This window comes from Cibotium barometz, chromosome 46 (assembly GCF_041138505.1).
Source record: "Cibotium barometz isolate CiBa-2024 chromosome 46, ASM4113850v1, whole genome shotgun sequence".
NCBI classification, from domain to species: Eukaryota; Viridiplantae; Streptophyta; class Polypodiopsida; order Cyatheales; family Cibotiaceae; genus Cibotium; species Cibotium barometz.
In genome coordinates this window covers 26973770-26990910 of record NC_141091.1, presented here as the reverse complement: position 1 = coordinate 26990910, position 17141 = coordinate 26973770, and the positions used below count along the sequence as shown (strand labels likewise).

Genomic DNA, 17141 nt, shown 5'->3' with positions numbered 1-17141 from the left:
TTCTACTCAATCATAATATACAAGAAGGCTATTTAGTATTTCTTTCTAAGGCAACCCTATGGACTACATCTGCTGATCCTTTCATGGAGCTACTCACATGAAGACTTGAGAAGTTTGGGAGCAGAAATGGGTCCATGTCTCTATATTCAAACGACCTTTTTCTCTTTAATATTTCTCAAAAGTTTCACAAACAGAATCAAACTTTAAAAACCATGGAACCACGTATCATCAATTTAAAAAAAAAGGCTCCCAAGCAAGGTCACATTCCTTGGTTCTTGGAATTCTCGAAAAAGGAATCATAGCAACTCTCCACCCACAAGAAATAATGGTCATATTAGTTTTAAATAGATTTATAACTTGGCTAGGCATCCATTACACACACCCAAATGCTCTCAAGAAAAAGTGGGACTATGGAACCTTTTTACAAAAAGGAGACTCTTGCATTTGGTGTCTTTTCTAACCTACCCATCTATATTTGGCCACTAATGGATGCTCACTATTACTTTTTGATGGGCTTCAAAAAGTGGGACCATGGAACCCTTTTTACAAAAAAGAGACTTTTGCGTTGATTCGTCCTTTCTAACCTACCCATCTATGTTTGGCCACTAATGGATGCCCACTATTACTTTTCAATCGGCTCTAAATGACATTCTCGGCTCTAAATAACGTTCTCGTCAACATCGAAAAGGTGGATACTTTTTTTGGAGAGGGTTGAAGGGGGTGTAAATAATGAGTGATGAAGCCTAAGATAAGGTGGAAAGTTTTTCTTTTTTCTTTTTTTTTATGAAGCCTAAGATAAGGTGGAAAGTTTTCTTTTTTAAGGAAAGGGATGGGAGGTGGAAAGTTTTTTTTTTCTTTGGTAAAAGGAAGGGGGGAGGGGAGTGTAAATAATGAGTGATAAAGCCTCAAGATAAGATCATCCGATTCATTCCAGCCCCATAGTCAATCAGCAGAGTCTGCTTTCTCTCTCTCTCTCGCACACACACACCAACACTCAAGAGATGGAGCAAAATTTAGATGATGCCGCCTTGCCTTCACCTGCGTGTTCGCGTCCTCACATACTCGCCATCCCAATTCCCTTGTTTAGCCATATCACTCCCGTTGTGCAACTTTGTAGAGCCCTCACCTCCCTAGGGTGCAGGGTGACTCTGGTTAGCACCGAACGTAATAGCTCTCCCCTCTCGAAGCTCTTGGCCGGCAGCGTCCATGATGATCAGTGGATCCGAGTTCTCACCATCTCTGATGGGCTGCCCTCAGATCTGGACGTCTCATGGGATGCGTGGTGTGCTCTCCTTTCATCCTTCCAAGACACGCTGCCCCTTGCTTTTGCGCCGCACCTCCAACAAGTGCTAAGCACGGGCCCCGTTGCATGCGTGCTTTCTGATACTTACCTGACCTGGACGCAAGATGTCGCCAACGAGCTTTGGAGTCCCTCGACTTGCTTTTTGGGTCACCCAGGCGGCTGAATGTCAGGTGCAATCAAATTTCCTTTTGAAAGATCAATGAAGTCTTAGCATGAAAGATCAATGAAGTCTTAGCGTATGCTAAGTCTCATGGATGTTAAGCCGTATCCTTGCCCACCCTATTTTAGGTAGCAATTTCAAGATCCACCACCCCCTCTTCCTTGCCCACCCTATTTTAGGTAGCAATTCCAAGATCCACCACCCCCTCTTCCTTTATGAAATGGGAGTTTTGGCCGGGGCCCCAGCTCAGGAACAAGTCTTTCCCATCAATCTCTATTTTTACAGTGTAGGTCTGAGATTTAGGGCTGAGATTTAGGGCATGGGTCTCTAAACCCCCTTAATTATTTATTATAGGTGCCATGTTCTAATCTTGGATCTTTGACTTAGAATAGGATATTTTATTCCTCGCTCTTTATAGTTATAGGGGAAGTCTCCATGGCAAGATGAAGCAAAGGCACATTTTCTCAAAAACCCAATTTTCATCTTTTCATCACATGATAGAGCTTTTAGATTTACGTTAAAAATTATTTCAGATGTCAAGGATCGAACTCAAGATGCATTGGCATCCCTCGCCAATAGGAATGCTTTTAAAAAAAATCTTGTTTACTTACTAAAATCAAAATTGTTGCTTAGATATTTTCCTCATCTTTTTATATTCTAGATTGTATTGTAGTATGCTCAATGGTTATAAATCACTTTTCTAAATTGACTTGAATTTTTGAGCATTGGTTGATTAGGTTTACTTGCATGCACAACAACTTCTCATCTTTTTATACTATTGTAGTATGCTCAATGGTTATAAATCACTTTTCTAAATTGACTTGAATTTTTGAGCATTGGTTGATTAGGTTTACTTGCATGCACAACAACTTATCTCCTCGGGAAAATTGCCCTTCAAAGGTGAGTATTCTAAGTCTAAGATTCTTTAACAAACTTGAAGAGTAATTCAAGCTTAGACTTTAAAATTAAGTTAGGCATTACTTTAGTAGTACTTTTGTAAATATGCTTGATTTTAAGGATACACTACAAGAGCTTGAGGGCATACCGACGCAAATGTCGAACGTCGGTATGTCCGTCGTAATGTTGGAGGAGACAAGTCAGGCAGGGTATTTTCAAATTTTCGTTTCCCGACGCGTATACCGACGCTTATTCCGACGCACATTCCGTAGTATATACCGACGCACATTCCGGCGCATATTCCGTAGCATATACCGACGCTTGTAAGTTTTTTACAGCCGAGAGCCTATTTTCTGATTTTTTCGCAGAGAACGGCGCATTACAGCTAGAGAAGGTCTCTTTCTCTCCCTCTCCTCTTTTTTCCTCTCTCCTCTTTTCTCCTTATTTCTTCTTTTCTCCTCTTCTCCTTCTCCTAATATGTTCTTACAATTGCTTTTACTTTTTAATTTAAGAATTAGGACGTTTAGGGTTTTGTATTTTTTTGGCTCTCTATGCATGTTGAGAGCTCTCTATGTATGCATAGATCTCCTAATGCATGCATAGAGATTTTAGGGTTTTGTATTAGTTCTTATTCTTGTGTTTAATTTACTAATTATTTTGTTTAATATTTTGTTTTGCAGCTCTTTCACCTCACCAATCTTCACCAATCCTCTCCTTCAGCTTCGCAAAAAAGAGGTAGATCCTCTTTCGATTTTTCTTGTTTATGCTATTTTCTATGAATTATTGCATCCCTGTTTTATGGTTTAGGATTAGTTTTGGGTTCTTGTAAGCTTATACATAGGATTAATTTAATATCTATGCATAAAACCTATCATAAGCTTGTAATCTCTATGCATAGCCTTCTTGCAAGCTTTATGCATAAGCTCTATTCATAGAGCTTGCGAGCTTGTGAAATCTCTATGCATAAGCTCTATGCATAGGCTTTATGCATAGAGTTTGCAAGCTTATAAAATCTCTATGCATAGGTTTCTTACAAGCTTATAAAATCTCTATGCATAGGTTTCTTGAAAGCTTGCATGGACATTGTACATAGAGCTTGCGTAGCCTTCTTGTTGAAAGCGCTATGCATAGCCTTCTTGTAAAAGCTCAATGCATATGCTCTATGTATAGGCTTTATACATAGAGGTTGTAAGATTATGAAAGCCGGATAGTGCAGGGAAGGAAATGAAGACACGCATTCGACAATTGTGCACTATACAGTTTCACGACTCTGTCATGACTAAATGGGATCAGCAAGACAAGGGGAAGAAAAATTATATAAATACAAAGATAAAGCAAGAGTTTCAGCCATCTGACCCTATGAATGTCGTCTCTAATGAGTGGATACAGTATACAGCTCGCATTTTGATGGGGCATCGTAGGTCAGAGGCGAGGGACGCATTTAGAGAGGGGAAAGAGAAACCTGTTTGGCTAGATGACAGGGAGTGGGCAGCCATTGCTCAGGAGCTCACCGAGACACCAGAGAGGTTTCAACAACAAAGAGAGGCGGCAAGGGCAAGACTCCAAACAGTAGGGGCTTCTCATCTTGGGAGTGGTGGTTACGAAACCATGCGCCATGAATTCGTAAGTATTTGTAGCAATTTTATTTATGTAAATGTATGTATGTGGGCTAAATGTTGATTTCTAAAAGTTATAATTGTTAATCGTTTGTGCAAGAGTTGGCCATGAATCGCCCACCAAGTAGGCGAGAGGAGAAGTACGCTCACAAACATGGCCTTGTGGCCTTGTTTGAGATGCTTGAAGAAGAAGGAGAGACCGTCAATTGGGAGGCATTACCATGATGTAAGATGACCTTCAAACTAATGAAATATGATCAAAACATTCTTGAGTATTAATGTTTAATTTAATTTCTTGTTTGTCGATCAGGAAAATAAAAAAACGAGCACGGTTGTTTTTGTGCTCTATTTTAGACAGAATGGTGCTGTCTGTTTGCTGTTGTTAATCCTGCTCATTGCAGGCAGCCAGGCAGCACTATTCTGCCCAAAAAAAATTTCTGCTCTATAGCGTCGGTATATTCCCCGGTACTGACGTCGGTATATGCATAGGTATATATCTCGGTATTTACGTCGGTATACACCCCGGTGTACACCCTGGTATATAACACGGTATATGCACCGGTATAGACGTCGGTTTAGCCGTCGGTATTACCCCCGTCGGGTAAGCGTCGGTATAGATAACGGTATAGGCACCGGTATTGTTACCCGACGCTTATACCGACACTATGGTTCCGGCGCTTATACCGGCGTTTATACCGATGACGGGGCTTTTTTAGACCCCGTTAAATGACACCGGTATAAGTGCCGGTATTAGGCTAACATGTAGTAGTGATATCCTTTTTTTTTGTGCATATAACCTTCAATGTTCTTTGTAGATCATTCCATTTTTCGGTAAAGGTTTCACTATGTAACATCCTCTCTCTCTCTCTCTCTCTCTCTCTCTCTCTCTCTCTCTCTTCTTGTGAAAACTTAAAATTTATTCTAGTATTATTATAAGATAGTAGTTATTGAACATTAATATAACATTACTAGTAGTAAAATTGAAGTTTTGGACATGCAACATGCACAAATATTGTCGTTTTTTGGTTGATTATTTTCTAGTGTTGACTATGGTGTAGCACCTAGTAATCGGTCACCATTGATCGACAATGATGTTGACAACATGATACCAAACTTTCCTGGAAGGCCTCCTATGTATCATCGAGCTACTGGTGTAGGGGATGAGAGGATCTCAATCCCTGGGGGCTTTTTGACTTGGACCGTGAAGACTTTCCCACATTCTTGCAAATAGAAGACTCTTTCGACCTTCTTTTCTACTTCTTTGTGGATCACATCAAAAGTGCTCGAGAAGCTGATATGTTGCTAATCAACTCATTCAACGACTTGGAAGAATCGGTGATCACTTCCATGAGATGTGAAGGTATCAATGTCCATCCCATTGGTCCATTACATTTATTGGAAGATGAAATCATGAAGGAAAACACTCCATTTGACAAAAAAGTAAGAGAATAAAAGTATTTGTTTAGAAGAAAGTTTATGATTTTGATTTAAATTTCCTTTGAGACACCTTTAACCCTAAGAATGATTAAGAAATATTGAAAGTAAAAGAGTTTTAGCACAGGGTTTTCTCCAAAGATCAATATGTGATATAACCCATACATTCTAAATTTGATTATTAGTATAATCTCATTATAATAAATGGACATAATCTTCAAAAACTTTAAGCATTTGTGAAACTGTTTCCAAGATGATTAAATTAACTTTGAGAGAGAAAAATAAAAATATTTCAATGAGTCCTAACACTTGAATTGTGTTTTTAGGATGGTGATTTTAAAAGTTAGAGAAAAATTTTAAAATTTTCAATAAGTCTAACACTTGAAATTGTGTTTTTTAGGATGGTGATGAAGATGAAACGACAAACCACTTACAAGCTGGTGAAAACGATGAGAAGCTAAGGGAAGATGACTTGGTTAAAGATGAGGTGGAAAGAAAATGTCTCCAATGGCTAGATGTTCAAGAACCTAAGAGTGTTATCTATGTGGCATTTGGTAGTATCTTACGTCTCCCACCATCTCATCTTAAAGAGCTAGCCTTGGGCTTGGAAATTTCTGGACAACCTTTCATTTGGGCACTTCCAGGTCACCCCAAAAATGGAGAGCCTAACAAAGACCTTCCACCAAGCTTTATAGAACGAGTTAAAGGCAAAGGACTTGTCATGGATTGGGCACCGCAAGCCCTCATTCTCAAACACTCCTCTATAGGAGGATTTCTTAGTCATTGTGGTTGGAACTCCTCTTTGGAGGCTCTATGCATGGGGATCCCTATTTTGGGATATCCTTATATATCAGATCAACCTCTTATTTGCAAGAGGCTTGTGGAAAAGTGGAAGGTTGCATTGAGGTTGGAGAAAAGCCTTGATGAAGGTATTGCTCTTGCCGAGGATATTTCCAAGATGACAAAAGAGCTCTTAGTTGGTGACATAGGGAAAATTTTGAGGAAGAGAGCCCAAGAGTGGAGTGCACTAGCCAAGAGCTCTATACAACATGGGGGTTCTTCTCGTGTGACACTTGATTGCATCATGAAGATGCTCAAAAACCACAACCAAGTCTCTCACACCACTTGAGCTTTAGCTTTAAAAGTTTAAATTTTGTAAATATTTTTTGAATAGTTTAGGTGACTTGATCCATATTTTTTGAATAGTTTAGGTGACTTTGAATAGTTTAGGTGACTTGATCCATATTGTTATATACTTCAATTAATAATTGTTCAATTGATAATTGAACAATGTATTACTTTTTCTTCCTCTATAAAATCATTAGCCCTAAAATTTTCTTTCAACAAAGATCATAGTTATCAATTATGTAAAGAAAGTGATTAAAAACATATGAATTACTATGTCTTTGAATTACCAAAGAATGTTTACCATGGAACCTAGAGTCACTACTACATGTTAGCCTAATGCCGGGGCTTGTACCGGCGCTATTTAACGGGGTGTAAAAAAGCCACGTCATCGGTATAAGCACCGGTATATGCGCCGGAACCACAGCGTCGGTATAACTGTCGGGTAATACACCCGGCGCCTATACCGACGTCTATACCGGTGTCTATACCGGCGCTTATACCAGCGTCTGTACCGACGTTAATACCGACGAAAATACCAATGAATATAGCGACGTCGGTACCGGGGCATATACCGACACTGTAGCAGAATTTTTTTTTTGGGCAGAATAGTGCTGCCTGGCTGTTGCCTAGCTGCCTGCAATGAGCAGGATCAACAACAGCAACAGACAGCACCATTCTGTCTACAATAGAGCACACAAACAACCGTGCTCGTTTGCATATTCTCCTGATCGACAAACAAGAAATTAAATTAAACATTAATACTCAAGAATGTTTTGATCATATTTCATTAGTTTGAAGGTCATCTTACATCATGGTAATGCCTCCCAATTGACGGTCTCTCCTTCTTCTTCAAGCATCTCAAACAAGGCCACAAGGCCATGTTTGTGAGCGTACTTCTCCTCTCGCCTACTTGGTGGGCGATTCATGGCCAACTCCTGCACACACGATTAACAATTATAACTTTTAGAAATCAACATTTAGTCCACAAACATACATTTAAATAAATAAAATTGCTACAAACACTTACGAATTCATGGCGCATGGTTTCGTAACCACCACTCCCGAGATGAGAAGCCCCTATTGTTTGGAGTCTTGCCCTTGCCGCCTCTCTTTGTTGTTGAAACCTGTCTGGTGTCTCGGTGAGCTCCTGAGCAATGGCTGCCCACTCCCTGTCATCTAGCCAAACAGGTTTCTCCTTCCCCTCTCTAAATGCGTCCCTCGCCTCTGACCTACGATGCCCCATCAAAATGCGAGCTGTATACTGTATCCACTCATTAGAGACGACATTCATAGGGTCAGATGGCTGGAACTCTTGCTTTATCTTTGTGTTTATATAATTTTTCTTCCCCTTGTCTTGCTGATCCCATTTAGTCATGACAGAGTCATGAAACTGTATAGTGCACAATTGTCGAATGCGTGTCTTCATTGCTTTCCCTGCACTATCCATTATTGGTGCCCCATCCCTAACTGTGTAAATCTTGCTGTTGTCATGGTCATGTGCACCCCAGGGAGTGGAAGGTGACCCTATGGGTGTGCTATCAACAGATGAGCGCGAAGGACGACGCTCACGTGGTGGTGGTGTCACAGCATCTGTGGCACTACCACCACAACAACCTCCCCCTGAAGACCTACTACGTGAGCGCCGTCTATGTGAAGAGGTGGTAGATCGAGCTGTAAGAGGAGTGGAAGGCTATGTGGTATGAGGTGTGGGAGCTGCTGTCGTACCCACGGGTGTGGGAACTGGCGTCGGGAAGCCAGATGGTGAGGCAGATGTCCCTGCTCCAGAACCCCAATAACTCTGAGCCATGGCTCTCTGCTCTGGAGTCATGGACGAAAGAAAACCATATAACTGCTGGGGACTCATGCCCTGCGGTGTAGGATTAAATGAGAAATCTGGACTGTAGTCGTAGGGCGGTGAGTCACCCATGGCCTGTTGGACAAAAAACCATATGTACGAAATGAAAATTACACGGTAAACAATGAATGAAAGAACCATAAGATAAACATTAACAATGATAAACAACATTGGTAAAACTATATCAACTTGCTCCTACAGTAGTGATTATGATGGTAAACATTAACAATGGTAAACAATGAATGGACCTTCAATGTCATAAACCCATTACAAATATGTCATAACTATTTGCATAATCATTGAGATACATCATTTTAAAAATCGTTATCTATTCTATCATCCTCATTAAGATCAGTAGCCCCAAAGAGATCTATGTCTATGTACATTTCAGCATCCTCATCATTAAAAGTCCCTTGATGAAGGATGTCTTCATCATCTATGTCTTCTTCCTCAACTTGTTTTTCAGCTTCCTTGGTTTGCACCTCTTCATTTGGATCTTGCTCTAGTTGCTCCTCTTCCTTTGCTTGCTCCTCTTCATTGTTGATCTCGGCTTGTTCTTGCTGCTCTCCATTACCATGTGCATCCACATCACCTTGTTGTAGCTCAAATTCTTCAAAAATTTGCTTACTGCGGGGGGCGACTTGAACCACAAACAGCCAGCGTGGATCTTTTGGATCCGCTTTAAAGACAACCTGCTCACAATGCTCTTGCTGATCGGTCCATACCTTTGTGGAGTCCACTTGGATGAGGCCACTCTTGTCTCTACGTACAGTTGCATGTGGCCCATTCATGATTACCTTGAACCACTTCACATCAAAGATAAACAACTCAAAACTTCTGAAGCCAACCTTTAATATATCTTGAATGGTTCCAAAGTAATCAAGCATTCCAGTAATTGTGTTATCATCACTTGCACTTGCACGACTTTCTTGAACAAACTGTGCTGTGACACCACAATCAAAGGTTGCTCTTCTTTGGTCTATTCGTTCTACTCGAAAATGACGTCCATGTGACCAAAACGCCCCATATTTGTGATACTACAAATAGCACAAAAAGTTTGTTGATGGAGAATCAAACACAGAGACATGTAGAGAAAAAAAAGAGAGACATGTAGAACTTAAACACTTACATGCCAATCGCATCCTTTTGTAAGCTCCTCCTCCTCCTCTGTTATAGGTAAACCAGCACGTTTGGCTTCTAAAATTGTAGCTTCTAGCCATCTACCTGTGGGAAAGTCCGGAAGAGCTTGCATACCTTCTAGATATGGGAGATTTCTTGTAGTGCGATTCCTTCTGAAACTTAAACGATCTTGTACTCGCTGTCGCTTGAGAGCTTCATATGTCTCAATCCACTTCTCCATTACATGAGAGTTCAAGATGCAAAATTTGTTGATTTTTTCTCTCAAAGTGTTATCCATCATCTTTCTCTTAATGCCTTGGCCTTGAGGTTCCTCACCAATGACTCGCCTGTTGGACTCTTGAGACCATAGTCGAGGTATCTCTGGATCTGAGGAACTTAAATATTCAGTGATGTAAACAAGGGACTCTTGTATCAGCCACCCTTCTGACATACTACCCTCTGGGCGAGCCATTTGGCGAACAAATCCCTTTAATGTCTTCATAAACCTCTCCAAAAAGAACATCCATCTTGAATGGACTGTTCCAGCAACTGCAACCTCATCTACAACATGAACTAGCAGATGCATCTGGATTGTTAATAAACTTGTAGGGAAAAACTTCTCTACCATGCAGACTGCCTATGGAGTTTAAACGCGCTGTCTCCAAAGTGTCTCTCTTTATCTCTTTTGAAGAAATCCAGTGCACCAATGTGCCAATCTTATAGATAGTAGCTCTAATGTCTTCAGTGAGGCAATCTTTTATTGCTATGGGTAGCACAAATTGTAAAAACTTGTGCCAATCATGACTCTTGAGACCACTAAGATCATCATCCTTTGTAAATGCACTTTTCAAGCAATGCATACAACCTGTAGGAGTCCGAAACTCAGAAATTGTCCTCTTGACTTGTTGTTCCTCCATCTTGCTAAAAACCTATGGGGCTCTTGGAAGTAGCACCTTTCCATTGGGTCTAGTGCGAGTTGTAAGTATAAGCTTGCATAATAAGGCTGCAAGACTTATGCATAAGCTCTATGCATAAGCCTTATGCATAAGTCTTATGCATAAGCTCTATGCTATGCATAAGCCATATGCATGAGCCTTATGCACACGCTATATGCATAAGTCTTATGCATAAGCCATATGCACACGCTCTATGCACAAGTCTTATGCATAAGCCATAAGCTCGGACCTAATCCCAAAAACCCTAGGACTGAATTACGGTTTTGTAAATTCCGCCAGAGTCTCCTTTGTAATTGGAACCAAATCTCACCCTAAACCCTAAACTTCTTAAAACTTGTACGCAATACTCTTTGTATCCCACAATGTCATAAAAGATCATATGCATTTGCAATATCCACACAATATGACGGAAAAGGGGCCCCATTGCCCAAATGCATCCACAAAGTCGATGGTGAGGATTGTTGAGGACGCGCGTTGAAGCTTGCCGATCTCCTGGCCAAGCTCTTCTCACCCCTTCACTGAGTTTTCCTCCAAGGTGAAGGTTGAGGCCATTTCTTCACACCGGTGTACCTAATCCCCCTTCGTACCGCTTTACCAAGCAATCACGGCACAAAGAGTTCAAGCCATTCTCCCCTTGGCCTCTCCAACCAATGCCAAGGTACCCTCACACATTGCTAGATTCTATAGAAACTTGAAGTGGTTGCAATGGTGAGTGTAGGTACAAAATGATGTGGATAATATCAAATGATAGAACAAGTTTGTTGGCTTACAAGTATTGAGCATGACTCATGCCCTTTTACAATTTAGAACTCATCAATAAAGCATGGACTCATGCCTCAATCCATCATCCAAAAGCTCCAACACAAACCAACAATTCACAATGCCCTCACCATGGCATTTGCATAAGCATTTGTTAACCACAATCAAGGCATTTGCAATTGCATTTCAACAATCCCTTTCACATAAGCCTTATGCACATGCTCTATGCAATTACGCTCTATGCAATTACGCTCTATGCATAAGCCTTATGCACACGCTCTATGCATAAGCCTTATGCATAAGCTCTATGCATAAGCCATATGCATAAGTCTTATGCATACGCTCTATGCATAAGTCTTATGCATACGCTCTATGCAAGACTTATGCATAAGCTCTATGCATAAGCTCTATGCTATAAGCCTTATGTACACGCTCTATGCAATTACGCTCTATGCATAAGCCTTATGCACACGCTCTATGCATAAGCCTTATGCATAAGCTCTATGCATAAGCCATATGCATAAGTCTTATGCGTACGCTCTATGCATAAGCCATATGCATAAACTCTATGCATAAGTCATATGCATAAGTCTTATGCATACGCTCTATGCATAAGTCTCTTGCATACGCTCTATGCAAGACTTATGCATAAGCTCTATGCATAAGCTCTATGCTATATGCCTTTTGCACTATGCTAACCCTTAATCCCATCACCCAATGGTGTAATAAACATGATCTTGTTTTACGTACATGAATAATAGAGATTGCAAGCTTATTATAGGTTTTATGCATAGATATTAAATTAATCCTATGTGTAAGCTTACAAGAACCCAAAACTAACCCTAAACCATAAAACAGGGATGCAAAAATTCATAGAAAATAGCATAAACTAGAAAAATCGAAAGAGGATCTACCTCTTTTTTGCAAAGCTGAAGGAGAGGATTGGTGAAAGATTGGTGAGGTGAAAGAGCTGCAAAACAAAATATTAAACAAACTAATTAGTAAATTAAACACAAGAAAAAGAACTAATACAAAACCCTAAAATCTCTATGCATGCATTAGGAGATCTATGCATACATAGAGAGCTCTCAACATGCATAGAGAGCCAAAAAAACACAAAATCCTAAACGTCCTAATTCTTGAATTAAAAACTAAAAGCAATTGCAATAACATGTTAGGAGAAGGAGAAGAGGAGAAAAGAAGAAAGAAGGAGAAAAGAGGAGAGAGGAAAAAAGAGGAGAGAGAGAGAAAGAGAAGAGGGAGAGCAAGCAACTTAATTCGCTTCCACTTGCGCTTCTTCTGCGAAAAAACCAGAAAATAGGCTCTCGGCTGTGAAAAACTTACGAGCGCCGGTATATGCTACGAAATATGCGTCGGAATATACGTCGGTATATGCTACGGAATATGCGTCGGTATAGACGTCGGAATAAGCGTCGGTATACGCGACGGGACACGAAAATTTAAAAAAACCCCGCCATGCTTGTCTCCTCCAACATGACGACGGACATACCGACGTTCGACATTTGCGTCAGTATTTTGGCGTCGGTATGTCCTCAAGCTCTTGTAGTGAGTATACCTAAGCTAGCCTTGTTTACCATGGAACCTAAAGTATACCTAAGCTGGCCTTGAAAGAAGGCAAGTGATTACGCCTTCCTAATACATTGAGTCTTCTCTTAGTTTGGGTAGTAGGCCATTCACATGGGTGGTTGCTTATTGCCTCGTCTCTATTGACATGGGTGGTTGCTTATTGCCTCGTCTCTATTGACCTCCTACTTCAAGCACACACACGCCCGACACTTTAGTGGTTTCAAACCACTTGAATAACGACTAAATCACTTCTTTGTGCCCACATGTAGGAACCAGTGAGATTGGAAGGGAGAAAGGGATGGGTAAGGACATCACTTGAAATGACCTTTTCTGGACAGAAACTGGAAAGACATAGACGACACATAATTAACTAGCTCTTATGTACTGAACATAAAAAAATATCAGTACGAAAATGCTCTCAGATGGAAGTAGCATGGATATTAACTTAGAGATCATCATCTCCATGAGAGCATGGATACATATCCAGAACAAATAGTACTCTTACTCACACAAGCCATCACTCTCTCTCCCTTGCTCTCTCAATCTCTGTCTGCACAATTCGTGAAAGTCTATCTTTTGATACCAATACCCATTAGCCTCTTGGGTGGTTACAAGGGCGGTTACAAGAAAACAATTACAAGATAGTATCAAGAGCATCTAGTCATGATGGTGGCGCACTATCATCTGTTGCCTCCGTGAGCCAGAAAAGCCCACCAACACTTGGCATTGTGTCAATAGCCTTTCTGGTGTCTTTCAATCTTCTGCAACTATATAGAAGGTGTGTGCTCTGGAATTTTGACCACCTGTTCTTCTTGATAACTTACAGCCGTTTCTAGCCCAAACCTTCAAGCTTCATTGGCACTGTACTTCCACCAAGCACAAATTGATTCGTCTGAGATGGACTATACATGTCCTCATAAACTTTACTGCGCTTTCTCTGTACAAATCCTAGACCAGTTTTTTGCGTTCTTTTTCCTCTACTAGACTTTAATCACCCTGGCATTTGAATGTCGGAGTGTGGCTTACCGCATTACCCCACTGCCATTAGTGATGCAAATGCATGCGGTTCAGTCAATTCTAAAAGTTCTTTCGGCTCATCAATAACTATCTGGGACTCCTCTGTTATTTTAGATTTGTTCCCATGGCTCCACCTCTAGCCATATGGAAATACGCCAGCTAGCTTATCTCATTAGTGAGAGGGTTTGGCAGATTTTCTTGTCACATGAGCTCTTTCCCTCCCACCCAGGCCAACACATCAAGACGTCGATGAGATGCAACCCACTAACCTAGATCTTGTGGTATTCCCTTGAATAGGAGGGGATACCGGATGACTTGATTCGGCTATGAATGGTATAGTGGCTTCCTTTGCCACTCCCACAATGGCTTACTCTATTATTTTAGCAGGGGCTAGAGCCTGTGCTATTGCTACTTCTATGGTTCCTCTAATTGTTAATTTTAGGAATTCCTACACTCTTGGCTAGAATGGGGGTGCACCACACCCAATGCTCCTTGCACGAGTTTCCAAGCCCTTCAAGAACCCATAGGCCTATCGTGCTATGTCTATTTGGCTTTTAAGCCTGCCTTCCACTTCAGCTCTACCTTTTTGCTCCTTGTTTGCCTAGTAATGGAAATCTTCAAGCATTTTATCTTTACTATGCAGCTCTTTCTGTATTCGGTTCATGGTGAAATTTTTTCTCTTGTTCTAGGGCCTTGGTCTGAGCCTTCCTGCTGTGTCTTGTCATTGGATGGTCTGTCTCCTTGATCTCCTTTTTAGTGTCTTGATGGTGGCTTCATCATCTCTTTTCATCTACCAACCTCTCAAGTTTTTCAATGTGTGATTGGAGATCAGTAACCATTGTAGTCTATTCTTCCAGTCTTTTTGTAATAGCTAGCACATGCTCCTTTAAATGATCTTCAACAGGAAACATATCTAGGGAAACAGATCTAGTGTGGAACTATTCCACAGCACAAGTGGTTTTTCACTCTTGCCTTGGTGACTTGGTTTATCTCCTCCTTCAAGCTGTTGAAAAGAACTTCTTCCCAAGCCACCTTTGATCTAGATTTTTAAGCGTTGATGATGCCAAAATTCTTTTTGGACATGCAGTATGGATTATGTGTGAGATTTATCATCTCCACTATAAACCTCAACTGTTGTTACCGTGCTCTAGTGATTTTGTATCCTTGGCCTTCTTCTCACTTAAACTATGGGCTAACTTATGTATTTCATTTGATCTTAGGAACCCATATTGGAGCAAGAATAAAGAGAAATCTCTCATTTACCTTAAAAAATCAAAACGCTTAGGTCAATAGAGAAGGAGTACCCCAAGGATCCTTCCTATATAGACTTGAGAACATCCTGGGACCTTATGAAATTAAGTGTGGTAAGAGATACTTTGAAGATGGCAGATCTCACTTGGGTTGCTTCCTAAGAAGTGCCCCTTTTAGGGAAGAGAGAAGTAAGATTTCTTTTTTTCTCTCTTAGTGGTATGCCAATAGCTTGGCATTAACTACAAATAAGTGATGGAGCTAGCAAGTGAAGGTTATTCATCGAATATAATAGTAAAAGAGCTCAAATGTCCATGACACAATAGAGCACCGAGATGTCCACCTACCATGGCAGTGTATCCTTATAGTGTCCAAGGATGTCTTGAATCTATAGTTAACCAGTTGAAGGTTTGAATCTTTCAACTTGAAGTATTGTATATGGATGTCTTGGGTCTCAACTAGTATGCGACGTGGTGTGACATGGCAATTCTGACATGACATGGAAAAGCTTGCCTAGCTGGAGAGCAAGGGCAGGGGCCCCGCCCCGTGCAGTGGATCTGAAGAAAAAGCAGAAGAGCACGCACGTCGGCGCCCCCGAGGATGATGATTGCAGAGCCGGACACAGTAAAGCCGAAGACGAAGGCTGAAGCAAAGCATGTGGGATGGGGGGGGGGGGGGGGTTCGCACAGCTCCATGCCAAAAATTAGCATTTATGATCTCTATCGGTCCTACAAAAGCACTTGATTGTTGGTATGCGATGCATTAGAGTGAGACGTGCACTGTTGTGCACGCTTGACAAATGGAGTAGTGAAGCAAGATAAACCATGATCAATTCAAATGCTCCAGCTTCTAAGCAAGCAGACTTGATTGGGCAGTGGCTTCCTTGAAGAAAGGACGATGTTTGTTGAGCATGTTAAGCAAGTAGAGGAGTTTTTGTAGAGGCGAGGTCAGTAACAGTACAGGCTCTATACAGCCTCCTCTAGCCCATACACTCCACTCCCCCCCTTCAATGCTTGCAAGAAGGAAGGATCCTTGAGTGGTTTCTTTCCAATTGGTTAACGCGCAGCATTTCTTATGTGCCGTGGCTGTCCCCACTCACATCAATCCCTCACCCATGTAGGGTACAGTGCTGGAGTTTGATGGGGGGAGAGAAAAGAAGCTACAGGCTCAAAAAAGCTGAAAGAATGGGGGCTCCACCGGGGACAGAAACAAGGGAAAAAAGAGATGTAGGAGTGAGGTCACTCGGTAGGTGTGGGGTGCACCACCACCCCAGAGAGAGAGAGAGAGAGAGAGAGAGAGAGAGAGGAGAAAAGAAAGCAAGAAAGTAGCCCTTTTTATATGCTGTGTCACAAGGCACAGGCCACATATGACCAATCTCCACAGCGAGAGAGCGAGAGAGAGAGAGACAGAGAGAGAGAGAGAGATGTAATAATGTATGGTCCGCTCATGATGGAAAACCAGGACTAATAAGCCAAAGCCATAGCCCCGGCCCCCAATCTTCTCCACAGAATAAGTATTAAGAAGGCACAATCACAGGAAAGCGTTGTCCTCTGTGGCTCATTAATCCTGCATCAGGATCAGGAATATAGCACTTATGGTTCTGTCCAGCTTCCATGATGTCATATGCACGTGCTGCACCACCCTTCATGTATATCTGCAATGCATGTCCAGCTTCCTTCATGAATGCACATGCTTGGCCATGTTTTAGAGGGCTGCCCAGTGCCCATTCCTGATCACACCCATTGGGCCTCCCTTGGGAGTCCAGTCCCACCCCTTTTGTGGACAGGGACCGTAGAGCAGTTTTCTTTTCAGTTATGCCATCTGCATGTGTATGAGCAGTTGGAGAGTCCAGTCATATGGATCCCTAGCTTGATTTTTTATGCTGTTACAGTGCAGCTCCGTCATAGCCAAGCCAATGGACCACACATGATCCATATGACGCACATGGAGGGAATGGGGCTTCAACTCTGGACCTCCCAATTATTTGCCCAAAGTGTAAAGTTGTAAACTGCTACCAAAGAGAGAGAGAGAGAGAGAGAGAGAGAGAGAGAGATGAGATCGT

The 17141-nt window shown here is 41.5% G+C and overlaps 2 protein-coding genes across 9 annotated transcripts; one reads left to right on the top strand and one right to left on the bottom strand.

The window, feature by feature from the left end:
• The first annotated feature begins 965 nt into the window (after nt 1-965).
• LOC147612079 (UDP-glycosyltransferase 74E2-like) lies at nt 966-6570 on the top strand. Of its 8 annotated transcripts, none has more exons than XM_086783941.1 (4): nt 966-1473; nt 2312-2363; nt 5035-5416; nt 5811-6570. In XM_086783941.1, the coding sequence occupies exons 3-4, from the start codon at nt 5273-5275 to the stop codon at nt 6537-6539; spliced, it is 873 nt and encodes a 290-aa protein (XP_086640067.1). In that variant the 5' UTR covers nt 966-1473; nt 2312-2363; nt 5035-5272; the 3' UTR covers nt 6540-6570. The 8 variants fall into 7 exon arrangements, with proteins under 8 accessions (XP_086640067.1, XP_086640071.1, XP_086640066.1 ...); XM_086783940.1 differs by having other exon boundaries at nt 5018-5416; XM_086783943.1 differs by lacking the exon at nt 5035-5416.
• Nucleotides 6571-7314: 744 nt separating this feature from the next.
• LOC147612078 (uncharacterized) lies at nt 7315-7881 on the bottom strand. The gene is made up of 2 exons (XM_086783606.1): nt 7566-7881; nt 7315-7473 (listed from the first exon to the last, which is right to left on the bottom strand). Exons 1-2 carry the CDS (start codon nt 7827-7829, stop codon nt 7348-7350), a joined length of 390 nt encoding a protein of 129 aa, XP_086639732.1. The 5' UTR covers nt 7830-7881; the 3' UTR covers nt 7315-7347.
• Between the last annotated feature and the right edge of the window lie 9260 nt (nt 7882-17141).

Bases quoted from the DNA above. Each gene is read 5' to 3' on its own strand.
- LOC147612079 (XM_086783941.1), top strand. From the start codon at position 5,273: ATGTTGCTAATCAACTCATTCAACGACTTGGAAGAATCGGTGATCACT. The intron at 5,417-5,810 runs GTAAGAGAATAA...TGTGTTTTTTAG, and splicing joins ACACTCCATTTGACAAAAAA to GATGGTGATGAAGATGAAAC.
- LOC147612078 (XM_086783606.1), bottom strand. From the start codon at position 7,829: ATGAATGTCGTCTCTAATGAGTGGATACAGTATACAGCTCGCATTTTG. The intron at 7,474-7,565 runs GTAAGTGTTTGT...TCGTGTGTGCAG, and splicing joins AAACCATGCGCCATGAATTC to GAGTTGGCCATGAATCGCCC.